The following is an 18,373-nucleotide window of genomic DNA, read 5'->3' on the forward strand; positions in this document are numbered from 1 at the left end:
AACAAGCTTATCTATTCAATCGCATCAACAATAACGAAAGCTAGACTTTTTGTAATAATTTATTTATACTCAACTGTATGATTTGAGAACATTTATTTTATCCATTTACTTAATAATTATCACCAAGAAACTAGTGACATGGATGAAAACAATTTTTGACATGTCAGCTTTAATTTAAAATATTCACTAATTTTGTCATCGGTCATATGGGTCTGAATTCAGAGGATAAACATAGCACAATCATGACACGAATGATGAAGCACATTTACTTGTCAGTATGGCCCAAGTTGGTAAAGGTTTATCTGCGTTTTAAGCCACCGTTGGTAGCATTCCTAAGCACAAACTTTTTGCCTGCAAAAAGGAAACTTGTTCCAGTCACATTGGAAAATGAAAAAATCCGTCAGATTCCATTGCTTTTTTTAAGTTTGGTAATGACTTCTTTGAAGTTAAGTCATTTGTTTTTATTGAAGATTGTAGTCAGCTTTCTTTGATGAAAGGTGCATGCGTTATTGAAGTCACTGCTCTAGGCCAGCTTTGGAGAACCAAGCAAATGCCGGTTTCTTATTGTGGCAGCAACATCAAATAATTGTACTGCATGATTGAGACTGATTTTTTTCCACTTGCTTAGTATGTTTTCATAACAGTCAGTGCTTCTTTGAAATTTCAGCAAACTATTTTATCTGGGTAAATTTAAAACAAAGGAATTGGTTGATCATAGTTATAGTTCCTCTCTGCCTATTGAATAGACCAACAAATAAGATTTTTACATTTGTGAAATGATGCTGCCTCCCACTCATGCATCAGAAATTTAACAAAGGGTCAACGGACGACAGATGCAGGTGTTCTGGTCTGATGACAAGGATTAATACAGAAAATGTGGGTGTTCTGAAGGATTTAATTCTGAGTGGAAAGAAGAGGAACTTTACTTACCATTCACACACAAATGTCAGTCTATGAAATATATTAATTACTAGTGAGCGGCCGAAAATCTGATGAAAGATAGATTACAAGATAATGCCTCATCTGGTCGATCTCTGCTACCAGAAATGTCAACAACAAACAAAGCAGATATCTCACAACATACAGTACTCATGCTAGATGTCAACATAAGATGGTTTGTCAGTATGGACAAAGAAATTGTTTATGTAACAATAGATAAATTTCAGTGCCTTTTAGATCATGTTTGCAGTTTCCTTGCATGGGGCCTCTGAATTTCTCCAGTCCAAACCAATGGTTGTGTATACCGGTTTAAACAGCCAACAATGTCACTGATAAAAAAAGTGCCAGATGATTTATTTTGCCACCAGTAAGGTAAATCAAATCACGGTTTGTGACATTGGCGAAGCTCTATGCGATCCTAGAATAAACCTTTTACACTTTATTTTTTGTACTTTTAAGAAGAAAAAACTATTGTTTCGTGTACAAGAAAAGTACATATAAAGTTTCAGGAGCCACCCCACTATCATCTTGTATTATTCATGCGCGATCTCTTTCTCAAAATGATAATAAACTTTATATGCGTATTTCATACTTTTAAGAAAGAATTTTGTTTGTTTGTATGTGTGAGAAAAATACATGTATACAAAATTTCGGGAGCCACGCTGCAACCGTGTTATATCCAAGTTTGTGTTATAACGAAGCATGCTATAGCTGGGTCACACTGTATTTACATATGCTTCAAATGTGACTGATAAATTAAAATATAAATATTTATTCTCCACTTATCAAAACTTAACCCATTTGTTAATATTCACGTTGTCTTCATGAGACAATGTAAGACTGACTGACAACAAATTGGAAACAACAACTTTTGACATGGTATATTGTGAAATTAAAGATTGGTACATGAAAGAAACTATTGGCAGCAGTATAAAGAAGGCATTATTTATATGCCATAAATAAAGTTGCTGCGACAAGATTGCAGAATTTGATAAAAGTTGTAGAACATAAAGCATTATGAACTGAACACGATTTTCCCCAAGGCAGGTACCTTACAAACTGAGACAAATTTTGAACATATCTGGGTGTCAGGCAAGTGGATTTTTTAAGCCCTGAACTAGCCCCGTGCGTCTTTGAGAAATTGCTTCAACACTTCACAGATATTATTGGCATCACTTGAACATGCACATGTAGTGTTGTCATCACACTCCAATGTGTTTTCCTTTCCATGTCCCACTTTTATGACAAATTTATTTGCTATATGCCACTCCAAAAACTTGGAAGGTATTCTTGAAGTGAATTTCACATGCAGTGATGTTTGTTTAGAGTTATGTCAATTTTTCAATCCGCTGTGTTCTTTTGCATGTTCATGCATACATTATGTAACTAGATTTGATGTTTAAATAAAATGAATCTCCTGGAACTTTTGATTACCTTTGGATATGCTACTACTTACATAAAAGTATTTCACTAAGGAAATATTTAGTTAGTAATTTCTGTAAAGGACAATATGATGTGTGCAATCAGTTTCTTATAGCAGTGCCTTTTGCAAGGCACTGAATTTTAACTGGGCAACCAGGAAATGTAACATAGTTTCTTATAGTAGTTCCTTTTTCAAGGTAATGAATTCTAACTGGCAACCAGGAAGTGTAAAAGCAGTTTCCCAGGGCACTGGGCTTCCAGGAAGGTCTAGAATTTAATATATTTTTTTTGTGTCTATACAGATTAGCTGTTTGAGAAACTGACTTGTCCTGCAGCATCTTCACTAGTCCTACCATCAAAACAAGGACACACATCTCGATTAATAACACTTTTATTTTATTGAAAGCAGGAAATAGAGCCTCCAATCAAAATGATGAAGTAAAATCCTAACTGTTCATAGTAACTAGGGGGCCCTTAAATCTCAGATTTATGCAGCTAGCCTAGATGGATCTTGGACATCATCAAATTATATGGATTTTAGAACTTAACTATAATACCATAAACTAATGTTGATTGCTGACTAGTGACAAGTGATACTTTGCTAGCCACTGTAATGTTGAAATTTTGAAAACTACTAGCCATTTGGCAAGTGGACTAATTTTAAGTAATGCTACCATCTGATTTTGAAATTTGTTGAACCGTGATACTACATGAGAAATAGTTATATGAAATATGTGACTCATTTCAGATTCTTCCACAAAAATCTGCTTCTCTCCTAAGATATCAACCAAGAAAATCCAAATGGCGAGACTAACACTAGATGATTCTCATAGCAGTAACTCCAGTGATGAAGCTGATCTTTTCTCATGTAAAACAAAGGGAAATAGTAAAAATAACACTATTAGTAAAGATGTTAGCAAAAACGTTCTACATGGTAAGAATGAAGTTGGGTTTTCCTCTCCTAGACATAGTAAAGAGAAAGAAAACGTTCAGCATGGTAAGAATGAAGTTGGGTTTTCCTCTCCTAGACATAGTAAAGAGAAAGAAAATGTTCTGCATGGTAAGAATGAAGTTGGGTTTTCCTCTCCTAGATGTAGTAAAGAGAAAGAAAAGTGTTCTTTAGTCATGAAGAGCAAGTCTAATGGACAAATGTTGGAAAAATGTGAAAAGACAAAACTTGTTGACGACTCTCTAAGACTATCTGACGAATTTATTGCCCCACAAGAATGTAAAAGAAAAACAGGCTACTGTCAGCAGTTTACTTCAGATAATGAAAATGGATGGAATAACTCACAGTTTGAATTAAGTCCTGATTTACAAGATTTTGGGGATCCACTAAAAGAATCTACAAGAATTCATCGCCGTAGCAGTGTGACTTATCACAAAATATTGAATGTCTCTGGAATATCATCCACAGGATCTAGTAGTATGGACGACCAAGAATTTAGCGATTCTATATTCCAGTCTGATGACACATATAAACAAATGCCACAGAGGCATTCCACAGTAGGAAAACCTGTTGGATGTGATTATCAAATGTTTCTTGTGCCCAGTACTAGAGTTATTGCTCAGACACTTGACAATATAACTCTTGATGAGTTTTATACTGTCAGTGAAACCAAGGACGAACAGACTGGTACTCGACAGCAGGAATCAGTGATTCAAGAAACAGTTAATGAAGTATCAAAAGATTGTCACTTTGTGACTGTGGAAGATTCTCTGCTTGAAGAACAAGCTCCAGTTAGCTGTTCAGGATCAAGCACTCACAGAGTCCAATCTAATTTCAGTCAATCCTCATCAAAGCAATCTTTGCCTGGTGTGCATGTCATTCCAGATTCAGAGCCCGAAGATGATAATAACAAGGGCGACATGCTGTCCAGAGAGCACATACATGGACCTGGGAGACAACTCTTACTTGACAAAAATGATTACTTAATGCAAGAAAAGTCAGAAAAGTCTATAAATATTACAGGTAATAATTACAACAGTTTATCATTTTCCCAGGATCATAAAACTCCAGATAAATCGCTTCCAGATATTTCTTTACTCAAGTTTGAAGATAACGAAGACAATTCAAATTTACATGCCAAGAAACTTTCCAAAAAAAAGACTAAGGAAGACTTTAGTTCCTTATTGGATTCACACAATAGTTATTTACAGTCAGGTAATGAGAACTTAAGTACAGAAATGGGAATATCAACAGACAACACATGTTATGGAGAAAATGGGAGTTGGTTTGAAGTTGCAGATGTATCCGTTCAGTGCAACATTTCATGTAAGTCTGTGATTTTGAGCCCAAACACTTCAGAAAATTATAAAGGTATTAAAACGTGTCATGCAAGTTCACAGCGGAATGAATCACCTATTGGAGATGATAATATTGGTAATAATACAAATTCCCCTGAAGACAGTAGTGTGGACATTGCAAATGTTAATGATGAAGATGAAAGTCTGTATGAAGTAGTTGATGTCTCAATTCAAACAGATAATCCTATGGTCGTAACAGATAATTCAGAATATCATAAAAGAGAGTCAGATGATGATGATAATGATGTCTCTGCCAAATTACTGAACAATAATTCAACAACTATTGATAGTGGTTTGCATGGTAGTGACTCTAAAAGCTCAGCAAAGATACTAGAAACTGGTTTGTCATCAGTCATCAGTACAGAATCACATGAGTCACCTTCAGTGTTTTGCACTTCTATGAGAACTCCTGATGAAAAGTTGAAACAGACTTCGAGTTTGAACATTAAACAAACCCACCAGAATGTATTACATCCCAGTGATAAAAGCAAACAACTCCAAAACGATGCACAACGAAATTGCAAGAGAAAAAAGGCACAAGCAGATGAAACCATTTACTTCGATGCAGTTAGTGACACTGATCAGGTTGAACTACCATCTACTGAAGTTGAAAACAATCTTCCAGAGGAAGATGGTTCAGATTTGGGAGATGGAGAGAGAAGGAAAATTGGCTATGATGGAGCAGAGAAAGAAGTTTCAGGTTTGGAGGATGGAGAGAGAAAGAAAATTGACTATGATGGGGCAGAGGAAGGTGATTCAGATTTGGAAGATTCAGAGAGAAGGAAAATAGGCTTTGATGGTGCAGAGGAAGGTGATTCAGATTTGGGAGATGGGGGGAGAAGGAAAATTGGCTATGATGGAGCAGAGAAAGATGTTTCTGGTTCGGAGGATGAAGAGAGAAGGAAAATAGGTTTTGATGGTCCAGAGGAAAATGGTTCAGCTCCAAAAAAGAACTCTTGCAGAGGTGTAGTTATACAACCTAGCGCAGATGAAAATAAAAACAATTGGAGGTGAGTGCAATAATCCATATTAAAGTCTATACATGTATAGAAGGTATGTCATCTAGATTCTTCTTTGTTTTAATGTTCCAAGTAGTATTTTTAAAAATAATATTCTGATAATTCTAGACAACATATCAGCAGATATAAAAGAGCAAGATTATATTTCATCCCTATATCTGTTACATTTTCAGGGTCTGAAAATGTTGCTTCTTTCTCACTGGTCCAGGACAAGTAGGACACACTTCCCAGGTCGCATAAGCCAAAGACCAGTCTGACATGCAAATATTTACTTCAGTGTATGACATTAACCAAAGATTTTAAAAATATCAAAACAATAGAAAATTCAAAATTCTGAAAATTGCTGGTTTGTTTATTCGATCATTTAATTTTTTTACTAACTTTAACATTCTAAAAATTTACAATTTACAATCACATTATAGTATCTTCTATTGGTGTCTGAAAGTTCTCAAAAAGATATCAAACACCCAGATAAAATAAAACACATTTGTCATTCAAAGCTCATTCAGTAAAACAGATGGGAAAAACCCATAAAGTCAGTCAGAAACCCCACAAAGTAACTATTCACATGGCATAGTCAAAACTTCCTATTACTTTTCCAACTCCATTTTTAGATATTTTGACATTTTTGTTGTCATAATATCTAAAATGGGGTGGGTCAAGTCAGAGAAAAATCAGACAACCTGACAGGTTGCTTGGCCTCAGATCAGGTTTGCTTTGGCCTTTGCCCTGTATGTGTCAAGTACTGTGCTTTCCCAGAAGAAAGCAGTCAGTGTGCAATGGTTTTATCTGGACAGAAATCAACTAGTTCTGATCTCTCTGCCATAGTAAATAACTGGTTGTGCACTCAGTTTTGTAAGTTTTTAGGAAATCAAGGTCTTGTGTTTAATTTAAATATGCTATCATGGGTCAGTAATAAAACTGGATGTACCTTTGAAAAATGCGCCTAATCGATTGGCTTACTCCAGGTATGCCATAAGTGCAGAATAAAACATAAATGATCACATGTCGTCATATCAGTCCATGGACAAGCTTTATTCCAGCAATTCGGTAAAGTCAGAATATGCTTATATTATATATAAACACAGACATCAACATTTGTCTTTCTTTGAGTCCCATTCAGGATGCCAAACAAGAGGTCTCAAGTTTAAAACTTGCAGCATTGTAACTTTGTTTAACTTTTTGAATTTTTATGTTGAAACATACTCTTAAACTCACTTTCCCAATTTTTTTGAATTTTTGATTTACTTTATTTAATTGTTATTTTGAAACTTTATTTTATGACTCCCATCCTAAGATGAACAACTGAGTTAGTTTTATCATAATTTCCATCCTTTTCAGACATTGGTTTCTAAAGATCAGCAGTGCAACACATCATATAGCAAACACATTTGCTGTGGTTGGTTCTTTTCTTCCACCAGTAAATCCATGTTGATACAAAGTCATCTAGAAGATAATTCGATAATATTGATGCTTAGTTTTAGTTATGGCATAGAACAGATGAATGTTTTATTGATGATGATCAGGCTCAGACTGGTGGTCAGCAAATTACACACAAAAATTTGCAGATTTCTAGTGGCTTTTTACAACACAAGTCCATCACTTTCGTTCAACTTCCTCTTGCGTCGGTGCACTTTTATGACTCTATTTGGATTTGTTAAGAATAAAAAAACACATATTTAATTTATAGGAACAGATAAGAAATGATAAAGGTCCAACAGGCTTACATATGACTGGTCTGCAACAAGAAAATATCTCTCCCAGACTTTGGCCCGCTGTATTTTTCAGGCCCTGAATTGGACACTGTGAAGATGTAAATAGTAATGACGGTGAAAGATCATGTTGTGTCTTTAGCTTGGTAGGTTTCAGGTACAACTTATCACCTTCAACCAGTTACTGAAATTACAATGTTTATCCAATTGCAAAGAACCAGCTCTGCAATCAAATAATGCACCAGTCAGTCAATCCAGTGACAACATTCCCAATTTTGACCTTCTAGCCAGGCAAGGCCAATCAGGTTAAAATGGTTTAGAATCTGACAGGTGTGCCTTTTTCCATGTTAAACATCGACTTCTTACACAAAATTTCACTAGCCCAGTAATATTTTCTTGCGCAGACTAATCGGTTTACAAAATTGTGTTCCCCTGCTTTGTCTGCTCTCTCTTTGAGGGCCCCATATGGCCAAGTAGTCTAAAGTACTCATCCTTACTGATTGCTATCATCTCACCTTTGTCCACATTTGTCTTTGGTTGAGCCAAAAAGGGTATTTGAAAAAAATTGCCAGTAGCTTCCCATGAGTCAGTAGTTCTAACCAGAGTTTTTCCAGTTCTTCCTCCACCAGTAATACTGGCAACCATGTATAGCTTGTGCACTCAGAAATGGTGTCAGATCCAAGAAACAACTGCTCTCTCTTTCTGTGTGCATATATTTATGTACACACACACACATGCATACATACACAAAACATGCATATAAATCTAACTACAACACAGACCCTGATCTGTCAGCACGTTACAGTTTATGTTATAACAGACCTGGAATTTTACATAAATTTCTTTTTTACCACAAGGACTAGCAGATGAAGACATTTTTTTCTGAATCTTCACAGGAACTACTGAAATTATGATAAATACTGGACTACTGGTTAGACAGGAAATTCACAAGCCTCATGCTAGTGGACTACATCTAATCTGGAGCCCTTTCCAATTACAATACAACATGGACATTGATCTGCATAATGTGATGGCAGATCAGGGTCTGTGTTATTGTTCTGATTAATCATAAGAAACAAATATGACAGATATGTTAAGCTGTTTTATTAACTTCCTTAACCCATGTGAATCTCATTTTTTCAAACTAAATTCACTTAAAATTGTCAAATTTGGTTTGATTATTCCATATTCGAGCAAACCTAACAATACCAATAGAAATGTTACTTTACAAATAGTCAAAACATCCCTCCTTAATAAGATTTTGCATCAGTGTTTATTTGTACAGTAAGCCATCATTTTAATGTTGTCTGTGGATGCCAGAGTATACTGCCTTTTAATTACATCCATGATGTAATTGTAGTAACATAATGTAATGTGATCCATTACTATACTAGCCTTGTAATAGGAACTATGTTATAATGAAGGGCCGGGGCCCCGAGTGGCCGAGTGGTCTAAAGCACTCTTCGTTACGGATCACTGCCATCTCACCTCTGTCTGCGGCGGTTCGAGTCTAAGATTCAGCCAATGTGGGCATGTGAGAAAGCTTGCCAGTAGCTTCACGTGGGTCGGTGGTTCTTTCCGGGGTTTTCCGGGTTCTTCCTCCACCATTAATACTGGCCGCCATGTATAGCCTATCGTGCTGAAAAATGGCGTTAAACCCCACAACAACACAACAACAACAATAATGAAGGGCCTAACAGTGGTTGAGTACGTACGTACATATATATATATATATATATATATATTCATTTTTTTTTTCTTCCCCAGAGCAAGAAGAGATTATGACAGTGAATCAAGTGATGATGGACTTGAAGCATGTGAGCTACTTTTCAATCCTTTTATTATCTCCATGTACAATAATAATCATAATAATAATGGGAACAAAAACTGAATCAGGACCGTACCTCAAGTGACGAAGGTATGTTGATGCCTATATGAAGAGAAAGGTATATCATAATTCTGTAATGTTCCTCATCAACATTGATTTACAACAACAACAAAACTATACTTATGCTTACCATGCTACTTTTAAGGCCTTCCATTGAGATTTGAGGTCCCGATTTTCCATCCATCAATACACTTTATAACCAGCATAGCTCACCAACCCTTTGACATAATTTGGGGCCATTTTGGTATTTCTGGTACTATTCAAAAGGCATAGCCTGATGTGCAAATACAGCTTCAATGATGTAAGTCTTTTATGGGTATTACGTTTCTTGTGCTTCATTTTTGACAGAGTTATAGGCCTTGTTGATCAACTTCATTAGTTCATGTATTCACTTGGCAGTTGCTTGCATCCAGCATATCTCAATAACCATTCAAAATAAATATCCTGATGCAATTTGCAATGGTGTTGGGGAAGTTATTTTATGAGAAAAATGCACTGGTCTTGACATATTGAGAGCACTCATGTCTGTGCATTGTCCAATTTCCCTGCTCAGTTGTCCTAATATTAGAGCAGACTATTTTTAATGTGCCAGTTGTCAACAATCTTATGAATTACGTAGAAAAATAAGTTTATACACAATAACTCTGTGCTCAATAGGCATGTGAAACTCCTATGTTTGAGTACAACTATTGTCATGAAAGTGTATACATCAAACTAGTTGTCAAGAAAGTGCATAAATCAGTGAAAATGTACACATCAAACCAGTTATCACGAAAGTGTACACACATCAAACTAGTTGTAATGAAAGTGTACACATCCAGCTAGTCATGAAAGTGTACACATCCAATTAGTCATGAAAGTGTTCACATAAAATTAGTTGTCATCAAAGTGTAAACATAAAATTAGTTGTCATCAAAGTGTACACATCAAACTAGTTGTCATGAAAGTGTACACATCAAACTAGTTATGAAAGTGCACACATCAAACTTGTCATGAAAGTATACACATCAAATTTGTCATAAAAGTGTACACATCAAATTTGTCATGAAAGTGTACACATAAACTTGTCATGAAAGTATACACAACAGGCTAGTTGTCATGAAAGTGTACACATCAAACTAGTTGTCATGAAAGCATACAAATTAAGCTATTTATGAAAGTTAACACATCAAACTAGTTGTCGTGAAAGTATACACATCAGGCTAGTTGTCATGAAAGTGTACACATCAAACTAGTTGTCATGAAAGTGTAAACATCAAACTAGCTGTCATGAAGGTGTACACATCAAGATAGATGTAATAAAAATTTTCATCAAACTAGTTGAAACTGCTATGGTATGGAAATTCATTTCTTGATAGATGTTTTTTAACCTTTAGTTTTTCAGAAGATGAGAACTCATGTGCAGTCTAAGGGAGGTAACAGTGGTCACAAGAAATCAAGAAACAGGTAGACTGTCATCAAGTTACCATATTTAGCACTATTCCTCAGAATTATACTCTTGTCTTCTTTTTTACCATTTATACTGTACTTCCTTAAAGGTCAAGTCCAACTGCAAAAATACTACACAGCCAGATCTGCCATTGCATAATGTGCCAGCAGATCTGGGTCTATGCAGTTTGTTAAGCTAACATAGACCTTGATATGTTAGCGCATTATGTAACAGCAGATCAGGGTCTGTGTAGTTTGCAGTTGGATTCAACTTATAAGAAAGTATGTAAGTTACAAATTCTTAAGGAATCTTGATTTATGTAGATGTTGCTACACTATAAATATTTTGCAGCTTTCAGTCCCTGAGGTAAATTATTTTCCATGTTAAATCAATTAAGAGATTTTTTATGATTTGCCTCAAGTGAAAATCGTGGATTTTCTTAAAGAATGTTGCTAATACAAAATGTTTTGAACCATTTTAATAATTCTTATCTCTTTACCATTGTTTATTTTTTCTTTACCATTCTGAGAAGTTTTGGATTATCTTACTTTTTGTCAAAGGGTTTATCTTCCTGAATATTTTAGTTCCTTTTCTATTTTCACTGCATAGATTATGCTCAGTACTTTGTTGCCAGAATTGTATTAATAAATGTGCCATTAAACCCTATAGATACTGTCTAATCTGGCCATGTATGGGGACCTTAATCCTATAGATACAGTCTAACCTGGCCATGTAGGGGATCTAAACCTTATAGATACTGACTAATCTGGCCATGTGAGGGACCTGAACCCTATAGATATTGACTAATCTGGCCATGTGAGGGACCATAACCCTATAGATATTGTCTAATCTGGCCATGTGAGTGACCTTAACTCTATATATACTGTCTAATCTGGCCATGTGAGGGACCTTAACCTTTTAGAGCCTGTCTAATCTGGCCATGTGATGGACCTTAATCCTATAGATACTGTCTAATCTGGTCATGTGAGGGACCTGAACCTTATAGATACTGTCTAATCTGGTCATGTGATGGTCCTGAACCCTATAGATACTGTCTAATCTGGCCATGTGATGGACCTTAATCCTATAGATACTGTCTAATCTGGTCATGTGATGGTCCTGAACCCTATAGATACTGTCTAATCTGGCCATAATGGGGACCTGAACCCTATACATATTGTCTAATTGGGCTTGAATTTTGGGCTGGACTGGCCATATAGTATTAATAAAAAAAATACCATGGCAATCACTCCTGGCGATTCAGAATTCTCTGGGATCCATATAACACAGGTTGTTTACATTTCACTCCGATGTTGTAATGTTTGGAACAAAAGACATTCGAATATAAGGAATACAGTTACTTCTGTACATATCGGTTGATTTTTTTTGGTAGTTATCTATATGTATAGTAGTTCTCAATATATAAAAATAGTATTGTTCACAAAATATCAATTGAAAAGTTTGTAATAAAAATAAAGTATAAGTATATATAGAAGCAGATGTATTGAAGTCATCAGCGGATTGGATCAGAAAACTATTGATATTTATTAGATAAAATAGTATCAATTTTTGTTCCATGGTCATAAAATATTGTGCTCCGAGGTCAGAACCAAAACTTAAGTATATTTCATCATATTCAATCTGAATGAAGTAGAAAGTTATAGATTACCGGTCATTTGAGTAAATTAAGTGTTTTAAGTTGATTAACATACAAACAACTGATATACTTCAAATTGAAGGCATTTGTGGATAGCACTGAAACAAACTGTAGGTGATAGTTTCTGTGAATTTCAGAGATGGGTGTATAGCACATATGGTTGTTGTATACATGAAAGGTGATGAAATCTTTGTTAAAAAGAAAAATTGTGGCAGTTAAAAATGTCAAGACTTTTATTAGCAGATTGAAATATTTACTATGAAGACAGTCACTTCCACCCACAAATGTAACATATTTACTATGTAGACAGTCACTTCCACCCACAAGTGTAACATATTTTCAAGGCTGTATCAATGATAAAAGTTACTCAGTTTCCAAAATGAACAACTTAGCACAGATGAAACTTTTGCCAACAAATCAATAATTAAATATACATAAGGAGGGGATTGAAGAAAATAGTAGCTGATTGGTGTATAGTAAGTTAAAAGACCACAGTATTCAGAAGAATTGTTTTCTGGTGCACCCAATAATTAAATATATCAGACAAACTATTAATAAATTGTCTTTTTGTTTTGCTTTTTTGTTTGTTTGTATAAGGTATTATTTAATGCCCAAATGGTTTATTTGATTGACTATCTGAATTTTTACTGCCCCTCTTAATCCACGACCGCTTCAGTGGTCTAGTGATTAGAGCATCCATCTCGGATGGGGGTAGGTCGCAGGTTCGATCCCTGGTCGAGTCATACCCAAGACTTATAATAGTGGTACTAACAGCTGCCTTGCTTGGCACTCAGCATTAAGAGGTTAGTGTTAGGGCCTGGTCTCAAGATAATGTGACTGGGTTAGACATCATGCTACATGTCTGCAGCATGACGCCTCAGTGCTAGACATCACTATAAAATGCTACACTGCAGACATCATAGCAATATGTCTGGGAAATTTTTAAAGTTACGTTAAAAATCCAAATCACACACACAAACTCTTCAATCCACTACTTTGTTCCTCTGACCTTTTGAAAAATATTCAGGGGTAATGCTGACCTGTTGGAGAAATGTCCTAGTGAAAGCCCAGGGACAAATCCAGATTAACATTTTAGCCTGGATTAGGTTTGCTTGTGATTATTATTATTGCTGTTGTTATTGTTATTATTATTATTATTATTTTGTTGTTGTTTTTGTGGATTTAACACCATTTTTAAGCACATGATAGGCTATACATGGCAGCCTGGAGGAGGAAGAACCGGGAAAACGCCAGGAAGAACCACTGACCCTAGGGAAGCTACTAGCAAGCTTTTCCACACTGCCAAGCTCAAGAGGCGAGCGCTTTATACCACTTGGCCACATTTTTTCCACTGAACTTGGAATAAATTGAAAAATCTGATGTTTGGCAAACATCAAATCACTGATTGAGCAATCCCCTCCATTATGAAATACAACTACAAAAATGTGTTGTTTTGATTGGTCAGAATAGTTTTGAGTAAGTCAAGTTTTATTAGGGTGGGGCCAGAAGTTTGAATTTTTGGCTACTCTTTAATATGTTTAACCTTACTTTCCTATTTTTATCTCTATCCTGATGGCACTGTGGGCAAAATATTAGAAAGAAACAGAAAGTTATTAGGTCATGCACTATATATGCAGTAAAGTTTGCTTGTCAAAGATTGACTTTTTGAAATCTATATTGAAAAATGTAGCTTTGATTCTTTTGTTGAGAGTCGTACATCATTGATCTGCATACAATAGTTTCTTTTACTGTCCATAGCAATGTGCCCCAGTCAAGTTACACTTCATCTGAGTGGCATTTGCACTGTGGTTTGTTTTTCACCTAGTCAGCAATCAGTAATCAAGTAATTGATCATAAATAAATATTTCTTAGTATAGAAAAGTGTGCTAAAATGCTTTTGTACTATATATTGATGGGTTTAACATGAATGCTTGAGGGCTGTTCCAGCAAAACATACATGGGACCCAGTGAAGGCAGTTTCACTGTGGAGTAGTCATGCATAGATGAGAATTATTGTACCATTTTCATAAGACCTCTTTGAATTTTCAGAGTACCATGACACTGTTTTTGAAAAAAGTGTCTTCCTTGGGTACCATGCATGTTTAAATGGAACAGCCCTGATCAAACTTATAATAATATAGTAATATGATAACATATCTGTAATGAGGCAAAGTATGTGTAAACAGGGACGTCAGTTGGTATAAAATTCCTGTTGTCAAAATTTAATGATATCAGAGACTTATAGTTTTATTCCAACCTGCAAACAACATAGACCCTTTTAAGCCATCATATAATGTGATGGCAAATCAGCGTCTATGTTTGTCCTACTGATTAGTACTAACAATCTGCATAAACCCAGATCTGTCAGTGCATTGTGCAAAGACAAATCTGGGTATGTGCAGTTTGGAGTTTGCTTGACTTAGAAGCCCGTTTAAATGGTGGCCTAATTTTTTAAGTCTCTTTGTCAATTGGTTAAAGAAGGCCATTGTATTTAGTTCATTAGCTTGTTACTGCACATAATGTTTGTACATGTATCTTCCTTTTCTTCAGCATGAAGGAGTTTATTGTAGATGATGATGAGGAAATAAGTAGTATGTCAGATGAAGAAGATGAATTGTTTTACATCAGTACGACAAGGGCATTGGAGACACCTCATACAGAAAGGTATAGCTATAACAGTAGCTCCCCAAATACCCCAAAACCCATGAAATGGGAATTTCTTTCAAGGAAGGACCTTTCTGTCTGCCTTGAAACACTTTCTTTCCAAGTTGTAACCAGTAAATCTTGACAAATTATGAATTAATTTTGTTAGGGGTTTCAGTAATAAATAAAGTAGCAAGAAATTTTGAAGAAGTATCATGTGGGGGTGGGGAAGGAGGCCTGTCTCTCGTGTTCCGTTTATGTCATACTTGTTGATAGGCTTTGTATAAAATTCCTATTGATAAATCATATCTTGGGAATTATTTTTACCAACAATTGTTTATACTTTATTGTATTAAAAAGGAAATGAATTATCATGCAGTATCATCAGGTTAAAATCTTATCTCCATGGAGATCTGTTGAACATGTTCTGTTGACCGTTTCATTCACTAATCAAATCACAACTTAAGAAGACGATGGATTGTAGGCCTATTTTATTTTACTGTGTATGTGCTGAAAATATTAAAAATTATAAATAAATTAAAAATTTGTTGCTAAGATACATATTTTTTCTAAAAGAATTGTAGGCAGTAGATTAACTTTCAGTGTTTAATATATGTCACAAGGAGTTGTGTTCATGATGCCCTTTATGTTTATTGTGTGGTTTTATTAAAAACATTCAGGTCAAACTTAGCAAGATGTTTGACATATCATTTGTTACTTGCCTATCTTAATATGTCACTGTTTCATACCATCCCTGCTATACTGTATTATTTAAATAACTCTAATTTGTTGCAAAAAAAACATTTAGATTATTATTTTTTCAGCCAAAAGTCAAATGTGTACCGTCTTTGCTGACAAAGATCAACTGGGCATGAAAGGAAAGATTATTATTTTTGGTTCTGTCTGACATGAATTGACTCATCTGTCAAGCAAGCACTTTCACTGGAGATAAATTAGAAAACACAAGTGTCTTTTAGGCTTAGACTTATGTGTATTGAATGGAAAGAAGAACTGTCTCCAGTGTATTATGGCAGTGCATCAGAAGACATTTAAAATGAACTCTTGAAATTCTGCAGTTGTAGCAAAATATCTTTATTTCAGTTTAGGTTGTATAGTAGCCCTTTGACTGCTATTTAAAAAAAAACAATTATTTTATGTTGAGCTCATTAAATCTCATATTCATTGCTGGAGATGTGAAAGTATTTTGTTCTGAATGAGTCAATTCTATAGAAAGTTATCTTCTGGCATTGTTGTATGACTGTCACATTGTGGTGAATTGTAAGGAAAACATCAAAATTTTGGTTAGTTTTCTCATCATTGAAGAACAAAAATCAAGTGATATAAATAATAAAAATTGATTCAACTAAATCAAACCAATTCCCATATCTGTATTATCTGGAGAGTGGTATTTTATTGAGGGGTTTTATGATGAGTGACTACATTGCTTTCAAGAAAAGGGATGAAATGAAGTTCATATTAATATTAAGAGCTTCATATGTTCATTTGCTTATTGATAATACTGGTAAAAAAATATTGGCAGATTTAAACATGAAAAGAATCACAGCTTATCCAATTATAAAACATTTTTTTAATACTTTCTGAACATGATATTAAGGTAATTTTTTTATTTAATTTTTACAGAATAAAATCAACGATGACCAGTTACCCGTCAACGACATCTGATGGAAGTGATGGTGATTTTAGTTCATGTGAGTGAATGATATCAGTCAACACCATTTCTAAATGAAGGGGTCCATGATCACCCATTGAATGTGTGTGGTTTCCTCTAGTTTCCTCCATTACAAATTAATTTTCTTTCACTTGGGGTCAAGGTAACAGTCTTAGGCAAAATTGTGTTTCAGTTTTTTGCTTCCGCTTATATTTTCAAAACCCTTTGAATGTATGTCTTTTTTTCTTTTATATTGAATGAATCACTATGAAGCTAAAAACTTTATTCTACAATATGCTTTAGGGGCCCCGAGTGGTCTAAAACGCTCTCCGTTACGGATCACTGCCATCTCACCTCTGTCTGCATAGGTTTGAGTCTAGGATTCGGCTAACGTGGGTATGTGAGAAAGCTCGCCAGTAGCTTCTCGTGGGTCGGTGGTTCTTCCTGGGGTTTTCCCGGGTTCTTCCTCCACCATTAATACTGGCCGCCATGCATAGTCTATCATGTGCTGAAATATGGCGTTAAACCCAACAACAACAACAACAACAATATGCTTGCTTGTCCCTTTGACATTTTGGTCAAGGTCACATTTTACAGCAATGCTCGATGTGCATGCCCAGGCATTGTTTAAAATTTAGTCTTTAGAAAAGTTGCCTTATACATTATTATATTATATGTTAGTTTTGTATTTGCTCTGTATTCTAATTGTAAACATTTTCACTTTGTATCCTGGAATATCGTTTCACTTCACATCCTAAATTCACCATATTATATATTCTTTTATTTAATTGTTTGGTGCCTCATATGTCATGGATGCCAGTTGTTATAGATTTTGCAGTTTTTATGATTTGTCAGTGTAAATTCCACATTACAAATTACATTGTCAGATTTCCACTAAATGGTCACATTATGGAATGTAATTCTGAATGTATACAAGGATTTTTGTGGACATTGATTGGGAACAAGTACTGAAGCACTGATTCTCACAGTTGAAATACTTATGCTTTTGTGTTTCAAATTACATAGATATAGTATGTTCTAAAATGTCCAGATGAGAAGGCATCACTGCTTTAGAGCAGAAACCAGTAAATAAGAATATAGATGAAAAATGGAAACAGAAATAAAAAGGAAAGAAGAATGGAGGACAGTTGTGAAGAAAACTAATGTCGGTGATTATTTATTTGGCCTACATTGTTGAAGATGCTAAGGCATGAGTGATGGTGTAAATATGTAACCATGCTCCAGACAGTAATTTCTTTTAAAAAAGGTGGTGGGGGTAAAGACATTTCTTACTGAAAAGGCACTTTACGTGAGAAGGGTCATTTGTCTAGAGTAATGTAATAATGCTATTTATAATTTCACAGTGAAAATTTGTTTTCTTAAATTGTAGCCAAAAACGGTTGATTTGATAAGGCACCTAAAACAAATACAGCAGTGTGGACAAACATTTTTTCTTTTGAGTGAGGAATAAAGATAAAAAGAGAAAGTTGACAAATTTTGTTTAGTTGACTTCTTGCTTTACACACATTAGTGATAACATGTCAACATTATGCATGTAAACAACACTGCTTCTAAGCATTAAGACAGCTAATGAACTAGAATAATATATCAAAGTAAGGAATCTTATGTATCCTATTCAATATAATGGGAATGATAAAGTCGTTTGTAACGTTATGTTAAAATTTTGA

At 34.9% G+C, this 18,373-nt stretch overlaps 1 protein-coding gene across 1 annotated transcript in view; it reads left to right on the forward strand.

Annotated features, from left to right (window-relative positions):
- Window positions 1-3,158: 3,158 nt before the first annotated feature.
- LOC149798161 (uncharacterized) overlaps window positions 3,159-18,373 on the forward strand; it is a 40,403-nt gene continuing 25,188 nt past the window's right edge. The window contains exons 1-5 of the mRNA XM_089963268.1: window positions 3,159-5,678; window positions 9,167-9,216; window positions 10,664-10,733; window positions 14,924-15,037; window positions 16,658-16,725. Of these exons, the coding sequence (XP_089819394.1) occupies window positions 3,163-5,678; window positions 9,167-9,216; window positions 10,664-10,733; window positions 14,924-15,037; window positions 16,658-16,725 (2,818 nt within the window). The 5' untranslated portion in view covers window positions 3,159-3,162. The remainder of the gene's footprint in view (window positions 5,679-9,166; window positions 9,217-10,663; window positions 10,734-14,923; window positions 15,038-16,657; window positions 16,726-18,373) is intronic.

This window comes from Sinohyriopsis cumingii, chromosome 6, assembly GCF_028554795.1.
Source record: "Sinohyriopsis cumingii isolate HCF-2022 chromosome 6, ASM2855479v2, whole genome shotgun sequence".
Taxonomy (NCBI): domain Eukaryota; kingdom Metazoa; phylum Mollusca; class Bivalvia; order Unionida; family Unionidae; genus Sinohyriopsis; species Sinohyriopsis cumingii.